Below are 22758 nucleotides of genomic sequence, written 5' to 3'. Positions count from 1 at the left end.
TCTTTCAAATATTGGAAGAGGAATGCATAGCTTACTTGATAAAGCGTGAATCAAAAAATACAACAGTCATATTCTCATTAGTTAATAAAAAAGTGTAGCTTTTGGAAAATAATAAACTTAGTCAAGACTAATAGTGGGATTGACAAAACGTGCAGCATTTACCTCACTTCCACAGAGAATCTCTTCCATGTCAATTTTCTTGCCTGGGATATCCTGAGTTGTGATGATATCAAAAACTCCAGGAAGGTGCAGTGCCTCTGATGCATCAATTGACCTGAATCACAATGTGAAGTAAACATGGATGCAGCATATGGATTACTGTGCTTAAGAATATAAAACACATAAGAAATAAGAACAGAATATGAGTTCTTGTGGCGCAGTGATACCATCCTACCTACTGCCCAATAGCTCTCACTTCAATAATCATGAAGTGCTTCAAGGCGCTGGTCATGGCTCACATCAACTCCAGTCTCCCAACCTGCCTCAATCCCCTAAGGTTTGCCTGCCGACATAACAGGTCCACAGCGGAAGCCATATCCCTAACCCTGCACTCATTCCTGGAACATCTGGACAACAAAGACACCTAAGTCAGACTCCAGCTCGTTGACTACAGCTCTATATTCAACACCATTAACCGCTCCAAAGTGATCTCAAAACTGCATGACCTTGGTCTCGACTCCACCCTCTGCACTGGATCCTCAGCTTTCTGACCCATAGGCCACAAGCAATGAGGATAGGTAACTGCACCTCCTCCACAATAACACTCAACACTGGAGCCCCTACAAGGATGCATTCTCAGCCCCCTACTGTACATCTATGACTGTTGCCAAATTGCAAACAAACGCCATCTACAAATTCACTAATGACACCACTGTGGTGGGACAAATATCTAATGACAACAACTCAAAATATAGAAGAGAGATAGAGGACTTGGTGACATGGTGCAATGAAAACAATCTGTCTCTCAACGTTGGCAAAACTAAAAGACTGATCATTAACTTTAGAAAGAAAAGAGGAGAACACGTGCCCAACTACATCCACAGAACTGAGGTCGAGAGAGTGAACAGCATAGAGTTCCTCGAAGTGACGATAACCGACAACCTGTCCTGAACTTCCCACATAAATGCAAAAGTCAAGGCAGCACAACAATGCCTCTTCTTCTTCAGGAAATTTGGCATGCCCATAAGGTCCTTCACCAACTTCTACAGATACGCCATTGAAAGCATACTGTCGGGGTGCATAATACCCTGTTACAGCAACTGCTCTGCCCAGGACCATAAAAAACTACGAAAGGCGGTGTTCACAGCCCAGACGATCACGGAAGCCAACCTTCCATCTATGGGCTCTACTTATATGGCCCGCTGCCACGGAAAGGTGGCCAACATCAAAGACCCATTGCACCCTGGGGTTGATCTCCTATAACCTCTTCCATCAGGCAGAAGTTACAGAAGTCTGAACACACGCACAAGCAGTTTCGAGAACAGCTTCTTTCCAGCCATTATCAGACTGTTGAATGGACTCTACCCCTCAGAAAATGTAACCAGTGTGCCTCTTAGTCTTTTTGACCTGCACATCCTTTGCTGGCTGTGATCTGTCTGTACCGCTCATAAACAAAGCTTTTCAATGTATTTCGGTACATGTGGCAATAAAAATCAAAATCTGGCCAAGCTCAAGTGCTACCTGCTCCAGAAGTGTGTAATAGTATTTCCAAATAAGTTGACCAAAGATTATGTGGCCCTCTTGCGGTACAGTGACAGTGTCCCTACTCCTGGATTGGGAAAACTGGGTTTGAGTCCCACCTGCTCCAGAGGTGTGTAATAACATATGAAGAGGTTATTGGAAAAAAAGTTAAATAAAAAAATTAAGACAACAATCCCCTTTTCTCTACTCCATTCAACAAGAACATGGCCAATCCTTAACCTCAATCCAATTTTCCTCTTATATTAATACAGCAAGTGATTAGGGAGACAAATGAAATGTTGGCATTTATTACAAGGAAAACTTGTAATAAGTTGGGAGATTTTATTGTATTTGCACAAGGCCATAATGGGCTACATCAGGTACTTTTTTATTTGAAAAAGAATGTAACTTCATCAGAAGCAGGTCAGAGAAGGTTCACTTGACTCATTAGAAACCTCAGTCCCTTGAGCCTGTTTCACAATTCAATGAAATCAAGGCTGATCTGTGGCCTAATTCCATACATCTGCCTTTTGCCCAAATCGCATAATACCTTTATTTAACAAATATTCATCGACCTCAAATTTAAAATGAACAACTGATTCAGCATCCGCTGCCATTTGTGGAGGACAGCGTGAAACCTCTAACACCCTTTTTGTGCAAAAGTGCTTCCAAGGCTCAGAAGCTGAGTGGTCCTTGCGCAACTCAAACTGAGTATCATTGAGCAAGTTACTGCTGAGCAAATGTTGCTTTATAGCAGTCAATAGCGCCTTCCATCGCTTTGCTTCTGATCAGGAAGACAGCAATGGAGTAGGAATTGGATGGATTAGATTTCTCCTGCTTTTTGTGGCTGTTCAAATCTTCAATACATTATCACGTAAATGCCAGCATTGTAGCAGTACTGGTACAGCTTGGTAGGGTGTAATTGGAAGATCAAGAAGTTATAACGTATGTAAATTGGGACAGGGTGCACCTAGGAGAGAAGCTGCAGCACAGTGGTTCAGTGATTAGCACTGCTGCCTCACAGTGCCATTGGCCCAGGCTCGATCCCAGCCCCAAGCGACTGTCTGTGTGGAGTTTGCACATTCTCCCCGTGTCTGCATGGGTTTTCTCCAGGTGCTCCGGTTTCTTCCCACAGTCCAAAGATATGCAGGCTAGGTGGATGGCCCATAGTGTTCAGGAATGTGTAGATTAGGTGGGATATATGGGGATGGGTCTGGATGGCATGGTCCAAGGGTCATTGTGGTCTTATTGGGCCAAAGGGCCTGTTTCCGCACTGCGGGGATTCTAAGATCTAATTCTAAGAAAATTACAGTGAGTGTTAAATGGAACAATGAAATAAAGTATGATCTGTGCTTGATCATGAGTGAAATCGAAAGGAAATATTGTGTGAGGTAAATGGGACAGGATTTAATTGCAGGAGAGCTTATAAAAAGTGTTAAATGGGACAGGGACAGCCCTAAGAAATCCAGCATGCGTTATACAACAGTGAGACTGAAGCTTTGTAATCAATCACAGACTGATTGATTGAACAAGCTAACCCACATTTATAAAATCTAGTCAGCTCTTGGAAGTGTGTTACCATCTGTATCCATCCTGGGCCTCCTGCACTGCCACAATGACGCCATCCGAAAGCTGCAGGAACAGCATCTCATATTTCGCTTGGGAGCCCCACAGCCCAATGGTATCAATGTGGACTTCACAAGCTTCAAAATCTCCCCTCCCCGCACTGCATCCCAAAATCAGCCCAGCTAGTCCCCGCCTCCCTAACCATTCTTCCCAACTCAAGCCGCTTGCTCATCTCCTACCCACCAACCTCATCCCACTTCCTTGGCCTGTCCGACCTCCCTGGACCAGCCTATCCCCTCCTTAACTACACACCTACATTCACCTTCACTGGCTCCAACCCTGCCTCTTTAATCTACCTATCTCCTCTCCACCTATCTGCTCCTTTAACCATCTTCTACCCATCTCCTCCTCGCTCCCTATTTAATTCAGAACGCCCTTTCCCTCTCCCATTTCTCAAGGGTCTCGACCCGAAACGTCAGCTTTCTTGGTCCTCTGATGCTGCTTGGCCTGCTGTGTTCATCCAGCTCTACACCATGTTATCTCAGATTTTCCAGCGTCGGCAGTTCCTACTATCTCTGTTCCCATCTTTAACTGGACTGAAGCCATGGCAGCACTGACTGAACTTACTGGCACCTGAAAAATGCAGCTCCGCATCTCACTACTGTCACACCACAAACATTGCTTTCAGATCCAGTAGGAAGACTCTGGCCAACTACAAAATCTCCCACACAATGTCTCTATGACTAGAAGAGGGGTTGAGAGAAATGATGGGAGGGTCACCATAGATGATCTGTAAAAAAGGGGAAAACATATTGGGCTTTGCAGCTTTTCCTCATTCCTACAATTGTTCCTGTTCTTACATTAAAGTACAGTTTTCAGTTTCTCCCCAGGAGCCAAATTTCACTTTGCTGTTGACAAACTTACACAATCTTTGCATGAGCTCGAGTGCTGGTGACTAATGCCAAAAACAGCTCCCCCTCCTGGCTTGGTATATCATCACAGTAAACCGCCTCTCCAGTTGCGTGCTTGATCGCAGAAAGGTGCATCACTGGCTGCCCAACTGCATCCCAAGAAAACTGATCCAAAACAGCTTTCTGCATACAAAACAAATTCATTGTGATTTAACACTCATTGAACAAGTATGAATTTCTGCTAGATTAAATAGTTGGAGCTTTTTTCCCCCTAATAAGAAGGTATAGAGCTACAGACCATTGAGACAATATCAGTCAAAAACAACCACATAACTATTCTAATCCTATTTTCCAGCTCTTGGTACAGAGACTTGTATTCTTTGATACCACACATGCATACCTGAATACTTCTTAAACATTACAGGAACATAGGAACAGGAATAGGCCATTCAGCCCCTCGAGCATGATCCACAATTCAAAGAGATATGGCTGATCTGTGGCCTAACTCCATATAACTGCCCATTTCTTTAATAAGTTGGTTTAACAAATATGTATCTACCTTAGATTTAAAATTAATAACTGATCCTTCATCCGCTAACTTTTGGGGGAGAGAGTTTCAAACATCTATCACCCATTGTGTATTGAAGTGTTTCTTAACACCTCTCCTGAATGGTCTAGCCCTAATTATAGAATTACCAACAAATGGAAATAGATTATTTTTACCTACTGTATTTCCCCATTAATATGTTGAAATTTTTGACTAGTTCACCCTTTAATCATCTAGATTCTCGACAAAACAGGGCCTATTTGTACCATCTTGCCTCATAAGTCCCCTGGAGTCAGGTATCATAGTTGTAACCCTATATTGTACACCCTTTAAGGCCAATATATCCAACCCCAAGGTGTGCTGCTCAGATTTGCTCTCAATACCACAAGTGGAGTGTAACCAGGGTTTTGTATTACTGCAATATAATTGCTGCATCCTTGTCCTCCCGTACTCTCGAAATAAAAGCCAAAATTCAACTGACTTTCTTGATGTATTTTCTGCACCTGTTCATAGCATTTTAAAGATCTATGCACTTGAGCACCTGTACTCTTTGGACATTCACTATAATTAACTTCATTCCTTGTAGAAAGTACCCTGATCTATCCTTTCTCAGTTCAAAAAGGATAACCTCACATTTGTATACATTGAACTCCATCTGCCACAATTTTGCCCATTCACTTAGTCTATCAAAATCCCTTTGACACATTTTGTTATCATCTACACTGTCTTCACTGCCACATAAGGGCTCTGAAGGTTTCTGTTTCTACCACAATTACAGGCAGTGAGTTCCAGATTCACATCACCTTCTGGATGATAAACTTTATCCTCATATCCTCTGAACCTTCTTCCCCTTACCTTAAACTGACACCCCACGGTCATCAATTCCTTTCATCAAAGGGAAGATCTTTTCCTGTCTAACTATCTATGCCCCTCATAATTTTATACATCTCTAATATGTACCATTTCAATTCCCTCTGCTCTAAGGAGAAACACCAGTCTGACCAATCTCTCTCTATAAGTGAAACTCTCCAGTTCATGCAACATCCTGGTAAATCTCCTCTGCACCCTCTGCAGTGCTATCACATTCCTCCAATAATGTGGATACCAGAGCGGCACACAATACTCCAGCTATGCCCTAACCAATATTTCATACAGTTCCAGCATAACCTCTGTGTTGATAAACCTCTCCTAATATAGGCAATATACCATATGACTTCATAACCATTTCATCCACCCATCTTGATTCCTTAAGGGACTGATGAATCTACACACCAAGATCCCTCTGAACCTTGGAGTTTCCCAGTGTCCTACTATTCATCGTGTATTCCCTTGGCTTGTTTGTCCCGCTCAGGTAAATCACCTCATGTTTAGTGATGTCATGAATTGAATTCCATTTCCATTTGATCAACCCACCTGACCAGCCCATTTATATACTCCTGTAATCTAAGGCTATCCTCCTTACTATTCCCAGCACCCCCTCTTTTTGTGTCATCTGCAAACTTACTGATCTACCTTCCCACTTTCAAGTCTAAAATTATTTATATAAAGCACAAGTGCCCCAATACTGATCCTTGTGGAGCCACAACGGACAGACTTCCAGACAGGAAAACACCCTCAATCATCATCCTCTACTTCCTGCCACTCAGCCACTTTGTTATCAGTATCCCACGTGGGGCCTTGTCAAAATCCTCACTGAAGCCCAAACAGATCACATCAAAGGCACTATCCTCAGCTACACAGCTGGTTTCCTCTTCAAAAAATTCTGTCAAGTTGGTCAGACATGACTACCCTTAAAAACAGCATGTTGACTGTTTCTGATCAATGCCTGTCCCTCTAAAAACGGATTAGTACTGTCCCTCAAAATTGCTTCCAATAACTTCCCCACCACTGAGTTTAGATTGTCTGGCCTATAGTTCCATGGTTTTCTCCTTTTCTCATTTCTTGAAGAATGGTACCACATTGATTGTCCTCCAGTCCTTCAGATCTCTCCTGTGACCAGAGAATTAAAAATTTTTGCAAGCACCTCTGCTATTTCAAATCCTGTCAAATATATCCCATCATTTTGAGACAGATTTACCTGATAGTATCTGCTTCCAGTCTGCTCCGGCTACATCATACCCAAACCAGTTCTTAGAAGAGTCACTGGACTTGAAACATTAACTCTGGCCTTCTCCCCATAGATGCTGCTAGACCTATCAAGTTTCATCAGCAATTTCTGTTTTTGTTTCAGATCCCCAGCACCCGCATTTCTGTTTTAATTTACTGCTCAAATCAGATCCTATTAAAATCAGCCTATCCCCAGTGGAGAACTTTGACTTCAGGCCACGGTGGCTCAGTGGTTAGCGCTGTAGCCTCACAGCGCCGGGGACCGGGGTTCGATTCCAGCCTTGGGTGACTGTGTGGAGTTTGCTGCCAGACATTGGAATCTTAAACAGAAATAGCCAGTTAATACTTCTGAGCAAAATACAGTGAAAGAATCTGACTACACTGCTTGGGAAATTAAGAGGAATCCAAAGGCATTTGCCAGGGTGTACTACACTAATAATGTATGACATAGCTGTGGCAGAATCCCAAGCAATAAATCAAAAACCCTATCAACTTATCACCTTTTTTCCTTGGATGAGGGACAGAGCCTGGGATAGTGAGAATGACAGGGATATCCTGAAGTTGCCAAATTTGCAGCAACACATCCCTTCTCCAATGCTCGAATGCTCTCTCTATGAAAGCCAACATACCATTTGCCTTTCCACCACCAGCTTCACCTGTGTGTTTACCCTCAGCAACTGATACACAAGGACGCTGAGGTCTCGTAAGTCCTCGTCTCAGCCTATAGCCAGATAATAATCTGCCTTTGTTAGTTTGCTTTGGTAAAGTGGATAACACCACATTTATCCATGTTATATGCGTGCATTTTTCCACTCACTCAACTTGCCTAAATCACGGTAATATCTCTGTATCCTTCTCATTTTTCAACTGCCCATCCATCTTTGTGTCATCTTCAAACTTGGTGATATTATTTTTAGTTCCCTCAACCAAATCACTAAAGTATATTGTGAATCGCTGGGGTCCTAGCACTGATCCCTGCAGTACCCCCCATTAGTCACTACCCACCATTTGAAAAAAAGTCCTCTTTATTCCGACACTTTGTTTCCTATATACCAGTCAGTTTTCCATCAATCTCAATGGACCACTCTCAATTCCACACACTTTAATTTTACATGCTAATCTTTTATGTGAGACTTTGTCAAAAATATTTTGAAAGTCCAAATAAACCACATCCACTGGATCTTTCTCATCAATTTGACTAATTACATTCTCAAAGAATTCCAGGAGATTCACCAAGCATGATTTTTCTTTTGTGAATTCATACTGACTCTGTACAAAACAAAAACATAAATTTCCAGAGAAACTCAGCAGATTTGGCAGCATCTATGGACAGAAAGCAGAGTTCAGGTTTTTGATCCAGTGACGCTTCTGCAGAAAAAAGAAAGAAGTTATGACGAAAGGTCACTGGAACCAGAACATTAACTCTGCTTTTTCTCCATAGTTGCTGGAGTTTCTCTAGGAATTTCTGTTATTGTTTCTGATTTCTAGCATTCAGGGTACTTTTTTACTATGTCCAATCCTGCCACTGCTTTCCAAGTGCTCTGCCATTAAATCTTTTATAATGGACTCTCACACTTTCTCCACTTCTGGCATCAACCTTACTGGTCTACAACTCCCATTTTTTTCTCTATTGCCCTTTTTAAATAGAGGGGTTACATTCGCGCCCCTCTGATCTGTAAAAACTATTCCAGCATCTTGGAAGGCAACCATTAATGCATCGACTATTTCTAGGGTCTCTTCCTTGAGTACTCTGGGATGTGGTTATCAAGCTCTGGGGATTTACCAGCCATGAATCTGCCACTTACCTACTAATACGGATTTCCTTCAGCTCCTCCATCTCACTAAACTGTTTTCTCCATCATTTCTGGTATGTGATTTGTATCCTCCTTTGTGAGCACAAAACCAGTTAGTTGGTCAGTCATTTTTTTTTCCCTATTATAAATTCCCCTGCTTCTGACCGTAAGGGACATAAATCAGTTTTCGCCAAACTTCTTCGCTTCACATATCTACAGAAACATTCACAGGAAATTGCTTTGTGCTCCTCAAGCTCACTCTCATACTCTATTTTTCCCTTCTTAATGAGTTCTTTTGTCTTCCTTTGCTGAATTCTAAATTGTTCCCATTCCTCAGGTCTGTATTTCTTTTCAACCAATTTGTATGCCTCTTCCATGAATCTAATGCCTTGTCTTATTTCTCTTGTAAAGCATGGTTTGGCCACCTTTCCTGTTTTCCTTTTGTGTCAGACAGAAACAGTTAATAAAAACTAAAAGATCTGCATATGTTGTATTTCAGGAACAAAGACAAGGTTGCTGGAAAAGCTCAGCAGGTCTGGTAGCATCTGTGAAGGAAAAAAAAAACAGAGCTAACGTTTTGGGTCTGGTGACCCTTTCTCAGAACTGATGATGGGCCACCAGACCCAAAATGCTAACACCCTTTTTCTTCTTCACAGATGCTGCCAGAACTGAATAATTGTTGCAGTTCACCCATGCACTCTTTGAATGTTTGCAACTGCCTTTTCGCTGTAATCCCTTTCAGTACTGATCCTTAATGTATCATAGCCAACTCATGCCCCATACCATTGAAATTTCCTCTACTTAGATATAGCGCCTTAGTTTCAGAATCACGATCCCACTCACAATCTTGACAAGGAACTCCATCATATTATCATCACTTATCCCCAAATGGAGGCTAAGATATGTTCAAGGGCAACATGGTGGCTCAATGGTTAGCACTGCTGCCTCACAACGCCAGTGACCAGGATTCAATTCCACCCTCAGGCGACTGTCTGCGTGGAGTTTGCACATTCTCCCTATGTCAGTGTGGATTTCTCCCAAGTGCTCCGATTTCCTCTCACAGTCCAAAGATGTGCAGGTTAGGTGGATTGGCCATGCTAAATTGCCATTGGTGTTCAGGGATGTGTAGTTTACGTGTGTTAGCCATGGGAAATGCAGGGTTACAGGGAAAGAATAGAGGGATGGATCTGGGTGGGATGCTGTTCGGAAGGTTGGTGTGAACTTGTTGGGCTGAATGGCCTGTATCCACACTGTAGAGATTCTATGATTCTCTGAAGTACATGGAAGATTTATTAAAACTAGGCACAATCCCAGTTAGACCAGGCCTAGAATATTACAAAGAGATTTGGTAGCTTTACCCAAGGAATACCAGCTCTGGAGGTAGTCCAGCAAAGGTTCATTATATGGATCCTGAGCATGGAGGGTTTTTTTTTTGAGGAGAGGTTGAGTGGCTTGGGCCTATACTCATTGGAATTTAGAGGAATGAGATGTGGTTGTATTGAAACATACAAGATTTTTAGGGAGCTTGACAGGGTAGATGCAGAAAGGATGTTGCCTTTTGTGCGAGATTCTAGGACCAGAGGGCATAACCTTCAAAAAGGGGATTGTACACTTAAGACAGGGATGAGAAGGAATTTATTCTCTCAGAGAGTAGTGAATCTATGGAATTCCTTAGGTTGTAAATGCTGGGTTATCAAGTATGTCCAAGGCTGAGATAGACAGAGTAACGGAAATCAGTGATTATAGCAAAAAGGCAAGAAAGTGGGCTTCAGGATTATCAGATCAGCATGATCTCATTGAATGAAGTATCAAACTCAATGAGCTGAATGGCCCACATCTGCACCTAAGCCTAATGTTCTTATGTTTTAACACTGACACCACAGAAGTGCCATTTTCAGTAAAAGAGAAGCTAGCAGTTGTGCTTTGGCATTCAGTAGCATTACTATCACTAACAAAATTGAGGGTTAGCATTGACCAGAAACTGAGCAGGACTAGCCACAGTGTGGTTATAAGAGCAAGCTAGAGGCTTAGAATCCTACGGTAAATAATTTACAACGCACAAATCAGCAGTGTGATGGAATACTTTCCACTTGTTTGGATGGGTGCAGCTCCAGCAACACGCAAGAAGCTTGACACCATTCAAGACAAAAATGCTTGCTTGATTGGTACCATATCTGCCATCATTCATTCCCTCCACCACCAATGGTCAGTAACAACAGTACATACCATTAACAAGATGAAGTACAGAAATTTACCAAAGATCCTCAGACAGCACCTTCCAACCTAATGACCACTACTATCAAGAAGGGGAGCAGATTTATCAGAACAGAACCAACTACGAGGTTCCCTCCGAGCAACACACCATTCTGACTTTGAAATATATTGTTTTTCCTTCACTGTCACTGTCAAAATCCTGGAACACCCTCTTTCAGGGCACTGACAGTCTATCCACACCAGATGGACTGCAGTGGTTCAAGAAGGCAACTCACCACCACCTTTCAAGGGCAACCAGGGATGGGAAACACATATTGGCCTAGCCAGGACATCCAAATCCCATGACGAAATAAGGAAAATATTAATTTCATTTCTATTGCTCAATCTCCTTCCAGTTTGTTGTTCTTTGTGCGCTATATTCTTGAATCCCTCTAATCCTCAGGTCTGCTACTATTTTGGTAACTTTATAGTCCTTTTGATTTAATCCTCTATGATTCTTAACCTCCAAGTCTTAATCCTTTGTTGGCCAAAACCTCCATGCAAATACCAAAAGGGTAAAAGGCAAATTCAACGAATGTTGCTTTTTTACCTGTCTGGCAATCCTAACATTTGGTTGACATTTGGTTTCCACAAACCTGTGTTAATCCTGCATTAGGGGAAGGCAATGCTTTTGGATCAATGCTGCACTGCTGGGTGGCACTGCTAATACATCAAATCAGACATCTGAACCACTATCTGCTACTGTTGCCCAAATCCCTGGGATCCCCTACCTAAACCTCAGTACCTTTCCACTTTACGTCTCTCTCCACCTTTAAGATGCTCCTTAAGCATATCATCTTGGTCAAATTCTGGCCATTTGACTTAATGGTTGAAGTCGTCAGGTCTCAGGAACATTGTTGATGGGCAAGTCAAGAAATGCACATGAGAACCCCACAGAATTCTTGATGCTTACACATGCTGCAATTGCCTGGAAAGTTGAACATACCAGTGGGCTGATTTCCTGATGCCTGCAAGCCTTTCATGAAAATCTTTAACCTTGAACCCAAGGAAGACACTTAGATACATAGGATGTAACTGAATACTTGCTCTGCCTCTGGAAATGTTTGGCAGTTTGGGCTTCCCAAATTGTGGATTTTGACTCCCAGTGGAGTCACCAGACAACTTCTCAGTCACAAGCTCCAATGGTATCCATGGTTCACTGACAAAGTGTTGACTCCTTGTAATCTTGCGGTTTGTTAAATAGTGAGCATGGCTTCTCTCCAAATCCTGCCCGAAAAGTCTTCATGGGAAGCTAGGGATGTTTTTATACTTAAAGTACATGTGGATTAAGCAATGATTACCTCCCTTCTCTCACATGTCTCTCTTCCCCTCTTGCACCCCCACTTAGACATGTCCTACAGACCTACCCAGCCATCTAAACACACTCTGCTCTCACAGGTATCTTCTCCATACCCCCACTGCTCTCACAGGAATTTCCTCAATTCTCACAGGTGTTGTTTCCCCACTCCCAGATCTCACAGGCATCTTCTGCACCCTTCTTCTAACAGGCACTTACCCTACCCCTCTGCCCTCACAGGTCTGAAGTCTTGATAACATTCAAGCACCAAACTGAGGCCATGATGAGAAAATATTTGCAAAGCATCTTAAGACTGGTTCTGAATCGTAAATCAGTCAGTGTATCTCAGCTGAGCACCACCTGCTGTACCGAACCTAATGCCCACCCACTCCACCTCCACAGCCCACAAATCAACTGACCCTTTGATCAGACTTCCCTACACCAACAAACTACCCAAGTAATACCCCTTACCATCCGACTGCACGTCTGAACATCAGACTGTCTGACCACCATCACTGCCGTCCCCCAACACCCCATTGTCTGACCTGACTAGCCCACCAACACCCGACTACTCTCCAACTATTGGACTACCCATCCCATCCTGTACCAACTTCTCCCAAGCACCCTTGAGTTGTCCACTCCTGACTCCTCCTTTACTGACCCACCACCTGCCCACCTCATCCACTTACTGACTTAGCCTGCCGCAGAAAGGGCTGGATCTAGAAAAATGTAAAAATCTATAAAAGTATAAATATGACAGCCATGATTGTGAAAGATGGAGTGTCCCCTCATCTTCCAGCTTTGCTTGCACCCACAATCTTCTCCTGGGATGGCTGTGCTGACCTGTTAATGCTTCAACTTGGATCAGAAGATACAACTCAAACTATAAAGGGGTCAGGTTGCAGAAATATTCATAAAAAGCAGCAGTGCACTGAGCATTGATGCCAACTGCAAGTTCTAAGCTAATATTCTGCATATGGCTGTTTGTCAAACTCCAACTGATAACTGTTCCTATGAGTACCTTGGGATTTTTATTATGTTGAAGGTGTTGTATAAATGCAATGTTTTGTTGAACAGAAACAGTATAAAGCACTGGCTAATTAGTGGATCAGACTACTCAATCTCTATCTTGCATTTGCTTCAAATCCAGCCTCTTCTCACCAGCTTCCAGCTTAACCTTCGCTAGTGTAAAAATAGGTATCATGAACTGTCAATTCACAAAAAACAATCTATTTCATCAAGACATCCAATTTGAGGCACATTTTTGTAAAAGTTCAAACATGATGGCCCTTTGATCAATCATCTTCATTATTGATATCCTTCTCAAAGATCAACTGACCTGGAGCCTTTGGAAGCCCTGAGGTAGCTTAATCGAAAATGGGATTGTTGCACTACGGAATCGCTCTGGGATGTTTACTCCAAACGGATCCTAAACAGAAAATGAAAAGGAGCTGTGAGTTTAAGTAATGCAGAGAGTGGTGCTTCTATTGCAAGCTGGTAGGATGAATGATGGCTCCTTGCATTGTTTTCAGCAGGAAGTTGAGCTCATTCCTAACTGCAGCAAAGACCAAATCACCTAGAAGCTAAGTATCTCACACCACATGATGTCCTGGACTGGCTTTAACTGAGTAGATTAAAGGATTTTTCCAGAGTATCATACTTCTTCTTGGCCCTGGAAATTGCACTGTTTCTCCTGCCTATCCGGGAGATTACATGGGTGACAGGAATAAAAAAGTATTCACTCAAATTATTCCAATCATCATATTGTGCAGGGTTTGGCTTGATTCACCAGCTGGTCTTAGCCTGACCTTCAATTTTAGTTTTTGCAAGTCCTTATGTTGATTTTTTGCATGTTCTCACTTACATGTAGCTGTATCCACTTGAGCATTTTGACAGGTTCAATATGAATTAATCAAATACAATAGACAGAGACACACCAGGCAATCCGCACCCCCCCCACCCCACAGCTCTCATTCTCTAAATTGTTTTGAAAGTTTTTGAGGCAGCAGAAGTCAAAGGTTCAAAGTACTTTCACAATAACATACCATGTACCCTTTTTTTAACCCCATTCCCTTCACACCTTCACCAAATTTGACAAACTAATACGGCAAATTCCAAAATTAAAGGAGTGTTCACAGTCTGCAGTTGATTGGGACATGAAGGGGTTCAGGACATATGAACAGGTTCTCCCTTTAGCGACTGCCCTTCATGGGACGCAGGAGGACATGGAGAGGCCTTTCTGAGCCCCGTGTGGACCATTTAAGTCTTCTGTTGTTTTAACTTCCTCCATAATGAACCCTATCATTACCCTTTTCATGACCAACCAAAATCCCTTTCTGACTACTCCCATGTCACCAGCCATGGAACAGGTGTAACTTGCCTCCTTGCCCAACAGTTGCTGCAGTCTCTGCCACACTTGTAGGTAGAACTTGTAGAAGAAACTGATGGTCAATGTCCTCCGGAACTTCACACTCCCCCCTGGTGCTGAGTCAGGGAGTGAAATATCATCAAGCAGCATCTCACAGGCCTGATTCAGCAGATTCTCATCCCAGGATCTGTTTCAGGAATGAACAGGTTACAGGTTACACACTCAGAATCTGAGCAGTTGTGATACGTACAGCCAATCAAGCTGAGCTACCTAGATTGTAAGTGTGAACAAGTGCAATAGTAACTTGCTAACGCAACAAAAAAATCATGCATTGATAAGACAAGATTCCTGGTGATACAGATGTTAAATGTAGGTGCTGCTCCAGGTTTCTGAAAAACGGAAGTAAATTTGAATTCAAATTACTACTAGAAAGATAGGTGTAGCTCTATAGCTCTGGCTGCTGTTCATCTCAAATTAAATATAAACCAAGAAAAAGAAAACCAATACAGCTACAATTTCCTGGTAAGTTGGCCAAAAAAAAGGGAGAATGGAATATAACAAGTAGACAAACTTTGCTTTTTGCTCTGTCATCAAAAAGGGTTCTCCAGCTTTACCACATCAATATTCTGAATATTTTCAGGCTTACCGGTTAGTTAGTTCCTTGCTGCATCTCTTTGCGTACACTGTTGTGGGGCCCACTCCTCCGAAGAACATCCTCAGGTTAGCAACAACATTCGTCTCATCTTTGAACACGACCTGCATTCCAGCATTCACAATGGAGAAGGCATTTTCCCGACGGGAGGCCTGGCGAAATGCGAACACAATCTGCCACTGCAACAAGGTGACAGAATAACCAACCTGTTTTGTATGTTTTTCTATATTTCAGAGAATGACATAGCACAGAAGGAGGTAATTCAGCCTCTGGTGCTGGTGCCAACTTATGAAAAGAGCAATACAATTAGTCCCACTCCATGATTCCATTGCCATAGCTCAGCAAACCTTTCAGTTTCAAATACTGATCAAATTCCCTTTCGAAAACTACTATTTAAAGGCTTCCATTACCATTTCAATTAAGGCAGTCCACACTCATTAGACAATTAAAAACCTATGTCCCATCTGGTTCTTTTGCTAATTATCTTAAATCTCCAACCTTTGGTTAACAGACCTGCTAGTGTAAACAATTTCTCTCCTACTTTTGAAATACTTTATCATTTTAAACACCTTTATTAAATTGCACCTTACTGAGTTTAGTCTGAGGAGAATAACACCAGTTCTTGCAGTCTCTCCACATTCCTGAAGTATGGCGTCCATATTTGGCCAAATTACTGCAGGGTAACTAAAGTTTGACCTGTGCTCTGTAAATATTGAGCATTTCTCCTGCCACTCCTCTTCCTTTTGAAAGGACTGGCTGATTCTGAATTGTAGTTACTGGCAACTCATATACTTTGTGTGAACCTATTCGTTTGGGGAAGGGATAATATGAAATAAACACAGAAAATGCTGGAGAAACTCAACACGTCTGGCAGCATCTGTGGATGTTGGAGTGATTGTTGGAGCAGGCTAGCGGGACTCTGAGTTCATATGCTCATACTGCACTGTCACGCAGAGATCACATGGTTCCAGCTAGGCATAGAAATCCTGAGTGGAATGCCCTGGTCCCTTGAGCATGGGCAACAGTGAGAAGTTTGGGAAAAAATGGGGAAAAAAAATCGGATTTCTAACTGCAAGAAAAAGTTTCCAATTAGAGTTTAAATGGCGAATTCAGAATCCCTCTCATGAGCAGTGAGTGCCTTCATTCCATGGATTTGCATCTCCCACTGAGTGAGACTCAACTCATCTCTACGCAGCTCCCAATTCCCCTTAACTCCAACACTTTGTTGTGGAGAGAAACAGTGTTAATCTTTTGAATCTGACATGACTAATTCGGAACTGATAAGATGCAAATGTTGTTCTTGAAGGGCCAAGTCCCATCAAATACCACATAGCCCTGGATGAAACAAAACTGGGAAGAATTACTTCTCCTTGATCTGCTCATTCATAAGCCAATGTGACGCTTCACTGGTAGCTCCCACAACAGCAGGGAGCTGGCAGTGGTCCAAAGTTCAGTCTGAACATCATCGAAGACAGCATTGGCATCAGTCATCCCTTCACTGGCAACTGATCTGATGCCAGGATCACAGAGGCTTTTGCAAAGATAGAGAGCGCAGGGTGTTTTAAAAAAAAGTAATTAAAATCCCACTTTTAACTAACAGTCCAGGAAACTGCTGGAGAGTCTTGAACAATGACAAACTTGAGGCCTACACCATTCAATGGTGACTATTTCTGTAACAGGATTATTCATTGGGCTTCCCTACCGGGAAAGCTGAGGAGTGGACTATCCAAATTTAGCACTTCCCCACTGCTAATCAACACCTTTGTGCTGGCTTTACACCCTGAATGCAGGGCAATGCATCCCAAATGTCTTTTGAAGCAACTTACTTGGCGTCATAATTTCTTTGTGGCTAAAATGGCGTCACATTTGAAGGAGGGCTTTTCCTCCTTTGTGAACACCACTTCCATGAGGTCCATTTTCTCTCTCATGTCAAACACAGATCAGTACCTCTTTATAAAGCCTAGATCCATCCAAGATTTGAACAATGCTTTCATATCCAGGCATCCTCTTCAAATTCTTCAAACAATTTCCTATATTTTCTGTGAAGGATTATTACTGAAGCCACTCCCAGAAGTCAAACTGTCCACTTAAACATTCAACAGAGATAATAAGCCTCACATGTATCCTATCTTATTATTTTAAATCTGGTCAGCTAGTCTTCTAGAATTCAGGAAACCAAGCAGCTCAGGGCAGTCAAGGATAGCATCAGGGTGAAAGTTAAGTGTCTTGCCTAGGACAAGATGGAACGCTTTGCCTGCAACGGTAGTAGATTCACCAACTTTAGGTACATTTAAGTCGTCATTGGACAAGCATATGGATGTACATGGAATAGTGTAGGTTAGATGGGCTTGAGATCAGTATGAAGGTCGGCACAACATCGAGGGCCGAAGGGCCTGTACTGTGCTGTAATGTTCTATTATTATTATAAGATCCCATGAAAGGGTGCAGATTCCACCTCCCATGATCAGGTCATATTTGTCACCTTGGATCAGACCACAGCTTTACCCCTGCTCTAGCAGCGAGATGCAATGCCAGATTTCAGACCTTGCCCCATCCTCCCACCACAGCAACAGCAGGTTTTTGCCTTGCCCCTTTGGCTAGCAGTTTGCTTCAAGCATTCTCCTTGCCTAACAGGGACCATATCTGTCAATGAGAATGCATTCCAGACAGGGAATCCCTGTACAAACAAAGACCTTTAAACTCCACAGTACACGGGGACGGGTTTCCTCAGAAACACATTCTCCCCCTGACTTAAAACATCCAACCTATCTCAAAATCGAGGCCTGTGTTTCCTAAGACTTTGAAACTATGGAAATCTTCACCTCTCATTGTTTGCCATTTCACTAAAGCCCAGGCAACTCCTGTGGCAACACCGGTGCCAAGTTGTATCAGCCCCTGCCCTTCCCTTGGACAACACTGGTGGCGTGGAGAGGGGAGAAGTGCTGCATGGGCAACTGCCAATCTCTCATAAAACCCTGCCCAGCCCTGCGCCCTGGAGAGGACACTCCAGCATCGCCTCACCGTGGTGGCAAAACAAGGAAAGCAGCAGTCTACTGGTTGTAAGCCATGCTCAGTTAGCGTAGAGCAAGGCGCCACGGGTTGCTTTCGACAGAGGGAGAGGCCATCGCCCCTCACTGAACAGCTACCACCTGCCTCAAGCCGGGCAGGCCCTAGCCAATTAGGCACTGTCCCGCCACAGTCCACACACTCCACTGGAGTATCCTGAATCACGGACTGTAAGCACTGCACCAAGCAAAACAACAAGAAAACAAGGAAAGAAGCCAGCATTCAGACTTGGATGCTGGAACGTAAGGACCATGAAAACTGGTCTGTCAGACGACCTTCGAGCCATCAGGGACACCCGTGAGACAGCAGTGATTAACAACGAACTGCTACAACTCCAAGTGGACATTGCAGCGCTTCAAGGAGACAAGGCTCCCAGAATCAGGAAACTTACGTGAGAGAGATTATACCTTCTCCTGGCAGGGGAGAGGCATAGACAGACCAGAGAGCATGGTGTCGGCTTTGACGTGAAGAACTCGCTATTGAAGATAGTGGAACCCAGCAAGGATGGATTGGAGCGGATCCTCTCACTTCGATTGCACACCTTCGATGGACCTGTCAACCTTGTCGGCGCTTATGCCCCAACCCTCTATTCCACACAAGACGCAAAAGAAGAGTTTTATGACCAGCTTTCAAAGAAAATACAGGCGGTCCCGAATCAGGAACAGTTGCTGCTACTTGGCGACTTCAATGCCAGAGTGGGTGCCGACCACAACGTCTGGCCAGGCTGTGTGGAACGATATGGGGTTGGCAACATGAATGACAATGGACAACGACTGCTCGAGCTTTGCATGCTCCACGAACTATGTGTCACCAACACCTACTTCCAGGCCAAAGCTCAGCACAAAATTTCATGGCAACATCCCTGCTCCAAACACTGGCACCAGCTAGACCTGATTCTCACGAGACGCAGTCACCTGAAAAATGTTCATGACTTGGTCCTTTCAGAGTGCCGACTGTGACACGGATCACTCCCTGGTTTGCTGCAAACTCAGACTCCAACCAAAGAAGATGCACTAAGCCAAGCCTGCAGGCAAGCTGCATATCGGTGCTACTATGACCCAACATTCAGACAAAAGCGGCAGTATTCATCAAGTCACTGGAGGATGCCCTCCTTGGAGACCCACCAGAAGGAGCCGCTCAGTAGAGATGGGACTCTCTAAGGGACACTATCCACAGCACTGTGTTGAAGACCTTCAGGAAGAAGCAGAGCAAGACAGACGGTTGGTTCGAAGCAAACGCGAATGAGCTCAACGCGACCATTGAGGCAAAGAATGCTGCACTGTTGAAATATAAACACCAACCCACCCAGGTAACACTGCAAGCGCTGAGGACAGCAAGAAACAATGCACAGAAGACAGCCAGATACTGTGCAAATGACCACTGGTTACAACTATGCAAAGGCATCCAGCTATCGTTTGACACAGGCAACATACGTGGAATGCATGAGGGGATCAAGAAAGCCATCGGTCCAACACAGAGCAAGACAGCTCCACTAAAATCCAGGACAGGCGAGATCATCAAAGACAAAAGCAAGCAGAGGGTTGGGGCATAAGCATTACTCTGAACTCTACTCCAGGGAAAACGGCATCTCGGACAATGCATTAATCACCATGGAATGCCTGCCGGTCATGGAGGAACTGGACACGTTGCCGACTGCTGATGAGCTGAGCAGAGCTATCAACGGCTTACCCACTGGGAAGGCACCAGGGCTGGATGGAATCCCACCAGAGGTCATCAAGTGAGCAAAGGGAGTTCTGCTTAGCCACCTGCTGGAACTACTGTGCCAGTGCTGGGAGGAGGGAACGGTGCGCAAGACATAAAAGACTGCAACATTGTCACCATCTATAAGAACAAATGGGACGGAAGCAACTGTAACAACTACAGAGGAATCTCGCTGCTGAGCATCATTGGGAAGGTCTTCGCCCGCGTAGTCCTGAACAGACTATAGAAAATCACCGAAAGGGTATACCCCGAATCCCAGTGCGGTTTCAGGTCAGAATGCTCCACAATCGACACAATCTTCTCCCTCCGACAGCTACAAGAGAAATGCCGAGAGCAAAGACAACCACTCTGTGTCGCTTTCATTGACCTCACGAAGGCATTCGACCTTGTGAGCAGAGATGGCTTGTTTAAAATCCTCACCAGGATTGGTTGTCCTCCAAGACTCCTCAGAATAGTCCAATCATTTCACGCAGATATGAAAGGCGTTGTTCAATTTGACGGCTCTACTTCGGAGGCTTTCAACATCCGCAGCAGTGTGAAGCAGGGCTGTGTGCTTGCCCCCACCCTGTTCGGCATCTTCGCAGTCATGCTGAAACACGCATTTGGAACATCAATTGATGGTGTCCACCTCCACACCAGATCGGACGGAAGGCTGTTTAGTCTGTCCCAGCTGAGGACAAAATCCAAGGCTCGTGAAGTACTCATTAGAGACATGTTGTTTGCAGACGAAGCAGCGTTGGCAGCACACTCTGAAGAGCAACTGCAACACTTTATGGACAACCTCTCAAGAGCCCGCCAGGAATTCACCCTGACCATTAGCCTGAAGAAGACCAACGTGCTGGGTCAAGGTGTTGAGCACCCCCCTGTCATCACTAGCAACAACTACGAGCTGGAGGTAGTCCACGAATTCACATACCTCAGCTCCACCAAGATAGCAGCCTCTCCCTGGACTCTGAGATCAACGGGGGGATCGGACAAGCAGCCTCCACATTCGCCAGGCTGACCAAAAGAGTCTGGGAGAACAAAAAGCTGACTACAAACACCAAGATTGCAGTCTACAGGGCGTGCGTCCTCAGCACACTGCTTTACGGCAGCGAGACCTGGAGCATCTACTCTAGCGGCATCTCAACGCTTTCCATCTTCTCAGCCTGAGACGCATTCTGGACATCAAGTGGACTGACCGAGTCACCAGCACCGAAGTCCTCACCCATGCCCAGGAACCCAGCCTCTTCACCCTACTCCAACAACGCTGCCTCTGCTGGTTGGATCACGTACATCATATGCCGGATGGGAGGATCCCAAAAGATGTGCTATGCAGGGAATTGGCCATAGGCAAGAGAGCACAAGGATGACCTCATCTTCATTCCAAAGACTTCTGCAAAAGGGACATGAAGTCAATGGACCTGGGCGTCGAGAGATGGGAAGACGTTGCAAACGATCATTCACTCTGGAGACAGGAACTACGCTGAGGGCTGGAGCTAGGAGACGAGAAACTGGGGCTTGCTGCTGAGGAAAAGCGCGCTCGACAGAAAGACAGCAACACGGCAACACTGGAGGAGACTGTCTTCAAATGCAGTCGCTGCAACTGAGACTATCACTCCCGTGTGGGCCTGTACAGCCACAACAGATGGTGCGCTACCACCGGCAGCTGAATCAAAACTTTCCAGGTGCAAATCCATGGCCTCTCATAACTGACGGATGCCACACACACAAATCCCCAGACTTTTAAAAGACAACCTTAGTATTACCTACAAACATTTACAGTTATCAGCTTTTCAATCTTCATTCCATTCCCACTAAATTGCTGCTTGCTTGTGGCCCCCATGCCTACTTGACAATTATAAATCATTTTATAAGTGTCTCTCTCTCTCTCTCTCAAACCACTGTTATCATCCTTCCTTTAGGAAATACATCTTCAGATCATCTATCCTTGCAAGTACTGGACCATCTCTTATCGCCCTTTCCGCTCTAGAATCATTGAAAGGGTTGTCACCTGGAACTGTTGTTGGAAACTATCATCTCAGCCCTAGAACATCTCTGCAGGAAGTTTTCAGAAGAGTGTCCTATACCCAAATATATTCAGGCTGTTTCAGCAATGAACTTCCCTTTATGATAAAGTCAGAAGAGAGGATGTTTACTGATGGATTGCACAATGTTCAGCACCATTCACGTCTCTTCAGCAGTCCATGCCCAAATGCAGCAATTCCTGAACTTCAGGCTTGGACTGATAAATGGCAAATAACATTAGTTCTACAAGTGCCAGGCCTTGACCATCTTCAACAAGCCACAATCCAATCATCACCTTGATATGTAATGGCATGCCTATTACTAAATTCCTTACCATCGGCATCTTGAGGGTTATCATTTACCAGAAACCCAACTGGATCATCCAAGTAAGAATAGTGCCGAGAAGGGCAGATCAATGTTTGGGAATTCTGTGGCAAGCAATTGATCCCCTGTCTCCTGACAGCCTGGCCTCTATCCACAAGGCACAAATCAGGAATCATTCAGTCATCATAGAATCCCTACAATGTGCAAGCAGACCATTCAGCCCTCAAGACCACATCCAAGCAGCATCCCAAGCAGGCCTAGCCCACTATCCCTGTAATCCTGCCTTTCCCACGGTTAATCGACCCATCCTGCATGTTCCTGGAGGCAATGTGCAATTTTTCTAGCAAGGGCAATCCAGACAATCTATACATCTTTGGACTATGGGAGAAAACCGGAGCACCTGGAGGAAACCCATGCAGACTCAGAGTATACAAACAGACAGTTGTCTAAGGCTGGAATTGAACCA

General features: G+C 44.1%; 1 protein-coding gene across 11 annotated transcripts in view; it reads right to left on the bottom strand.

The window, feature by feature from the left end:
- The window catches only part of LOC125453844 (aldehyde oxidase 1-like), a 121858-nt gene that overhangs the window by 53327 nt on the left and 45773 nt on the right, over positions 1 to 22758 (bottom strand). For all 11 annotated transcript variants that reach the window (XR_009445915.1, XR_009445917.1, XR_009445918.1 and 8 more), the window contains 5 exons: positions 15168 to 15352; positions 14534 to 14708; positions 13493 to 13582; positions 4171 to 4340; positions 163 to 274 (listed from right to left, as the gene is read on the bottom strand). Coding sequence is in view for 7 of the 11 variants with exons in the window: in XM_059647034.1 (XP_059503017.1) it covers positions 163 to 274; positions 4171 to 4340; positions 13493 to 13582; positions 14534 to 14708; positions 15168 to 15352 (732 nt within the window). In the remaining 4 variants the exon portion in view is untranslated. The remainder of the gene's footprint in view (positions 1 to 162; positions 275 to 4170; positions 4341 to 13492; positions 13583 to 14533; positions 14709 to 15167; positions 15353 to 22758) is intronic.

This window comes from Stegostoma tigrinum, chromosome 7 (genome assembly GCF_030684315.1).
Source record: "Stegostoma tigrinum isolate sSteTig4 chromosome 7, sSteTig4.hap1, whole genome shotgun sequence".
NCBI lineage: Eukaryota > Metazoa > Chordata > Chondrichthyes > Orectolobiformes > Stegostomatidae > Stegostoma > Stegostoma tigrinum.
Note: the sequence above shows the minus strand (reverse complement) of the source record. Positions and strands in the feature narration are given on the sequence as shown.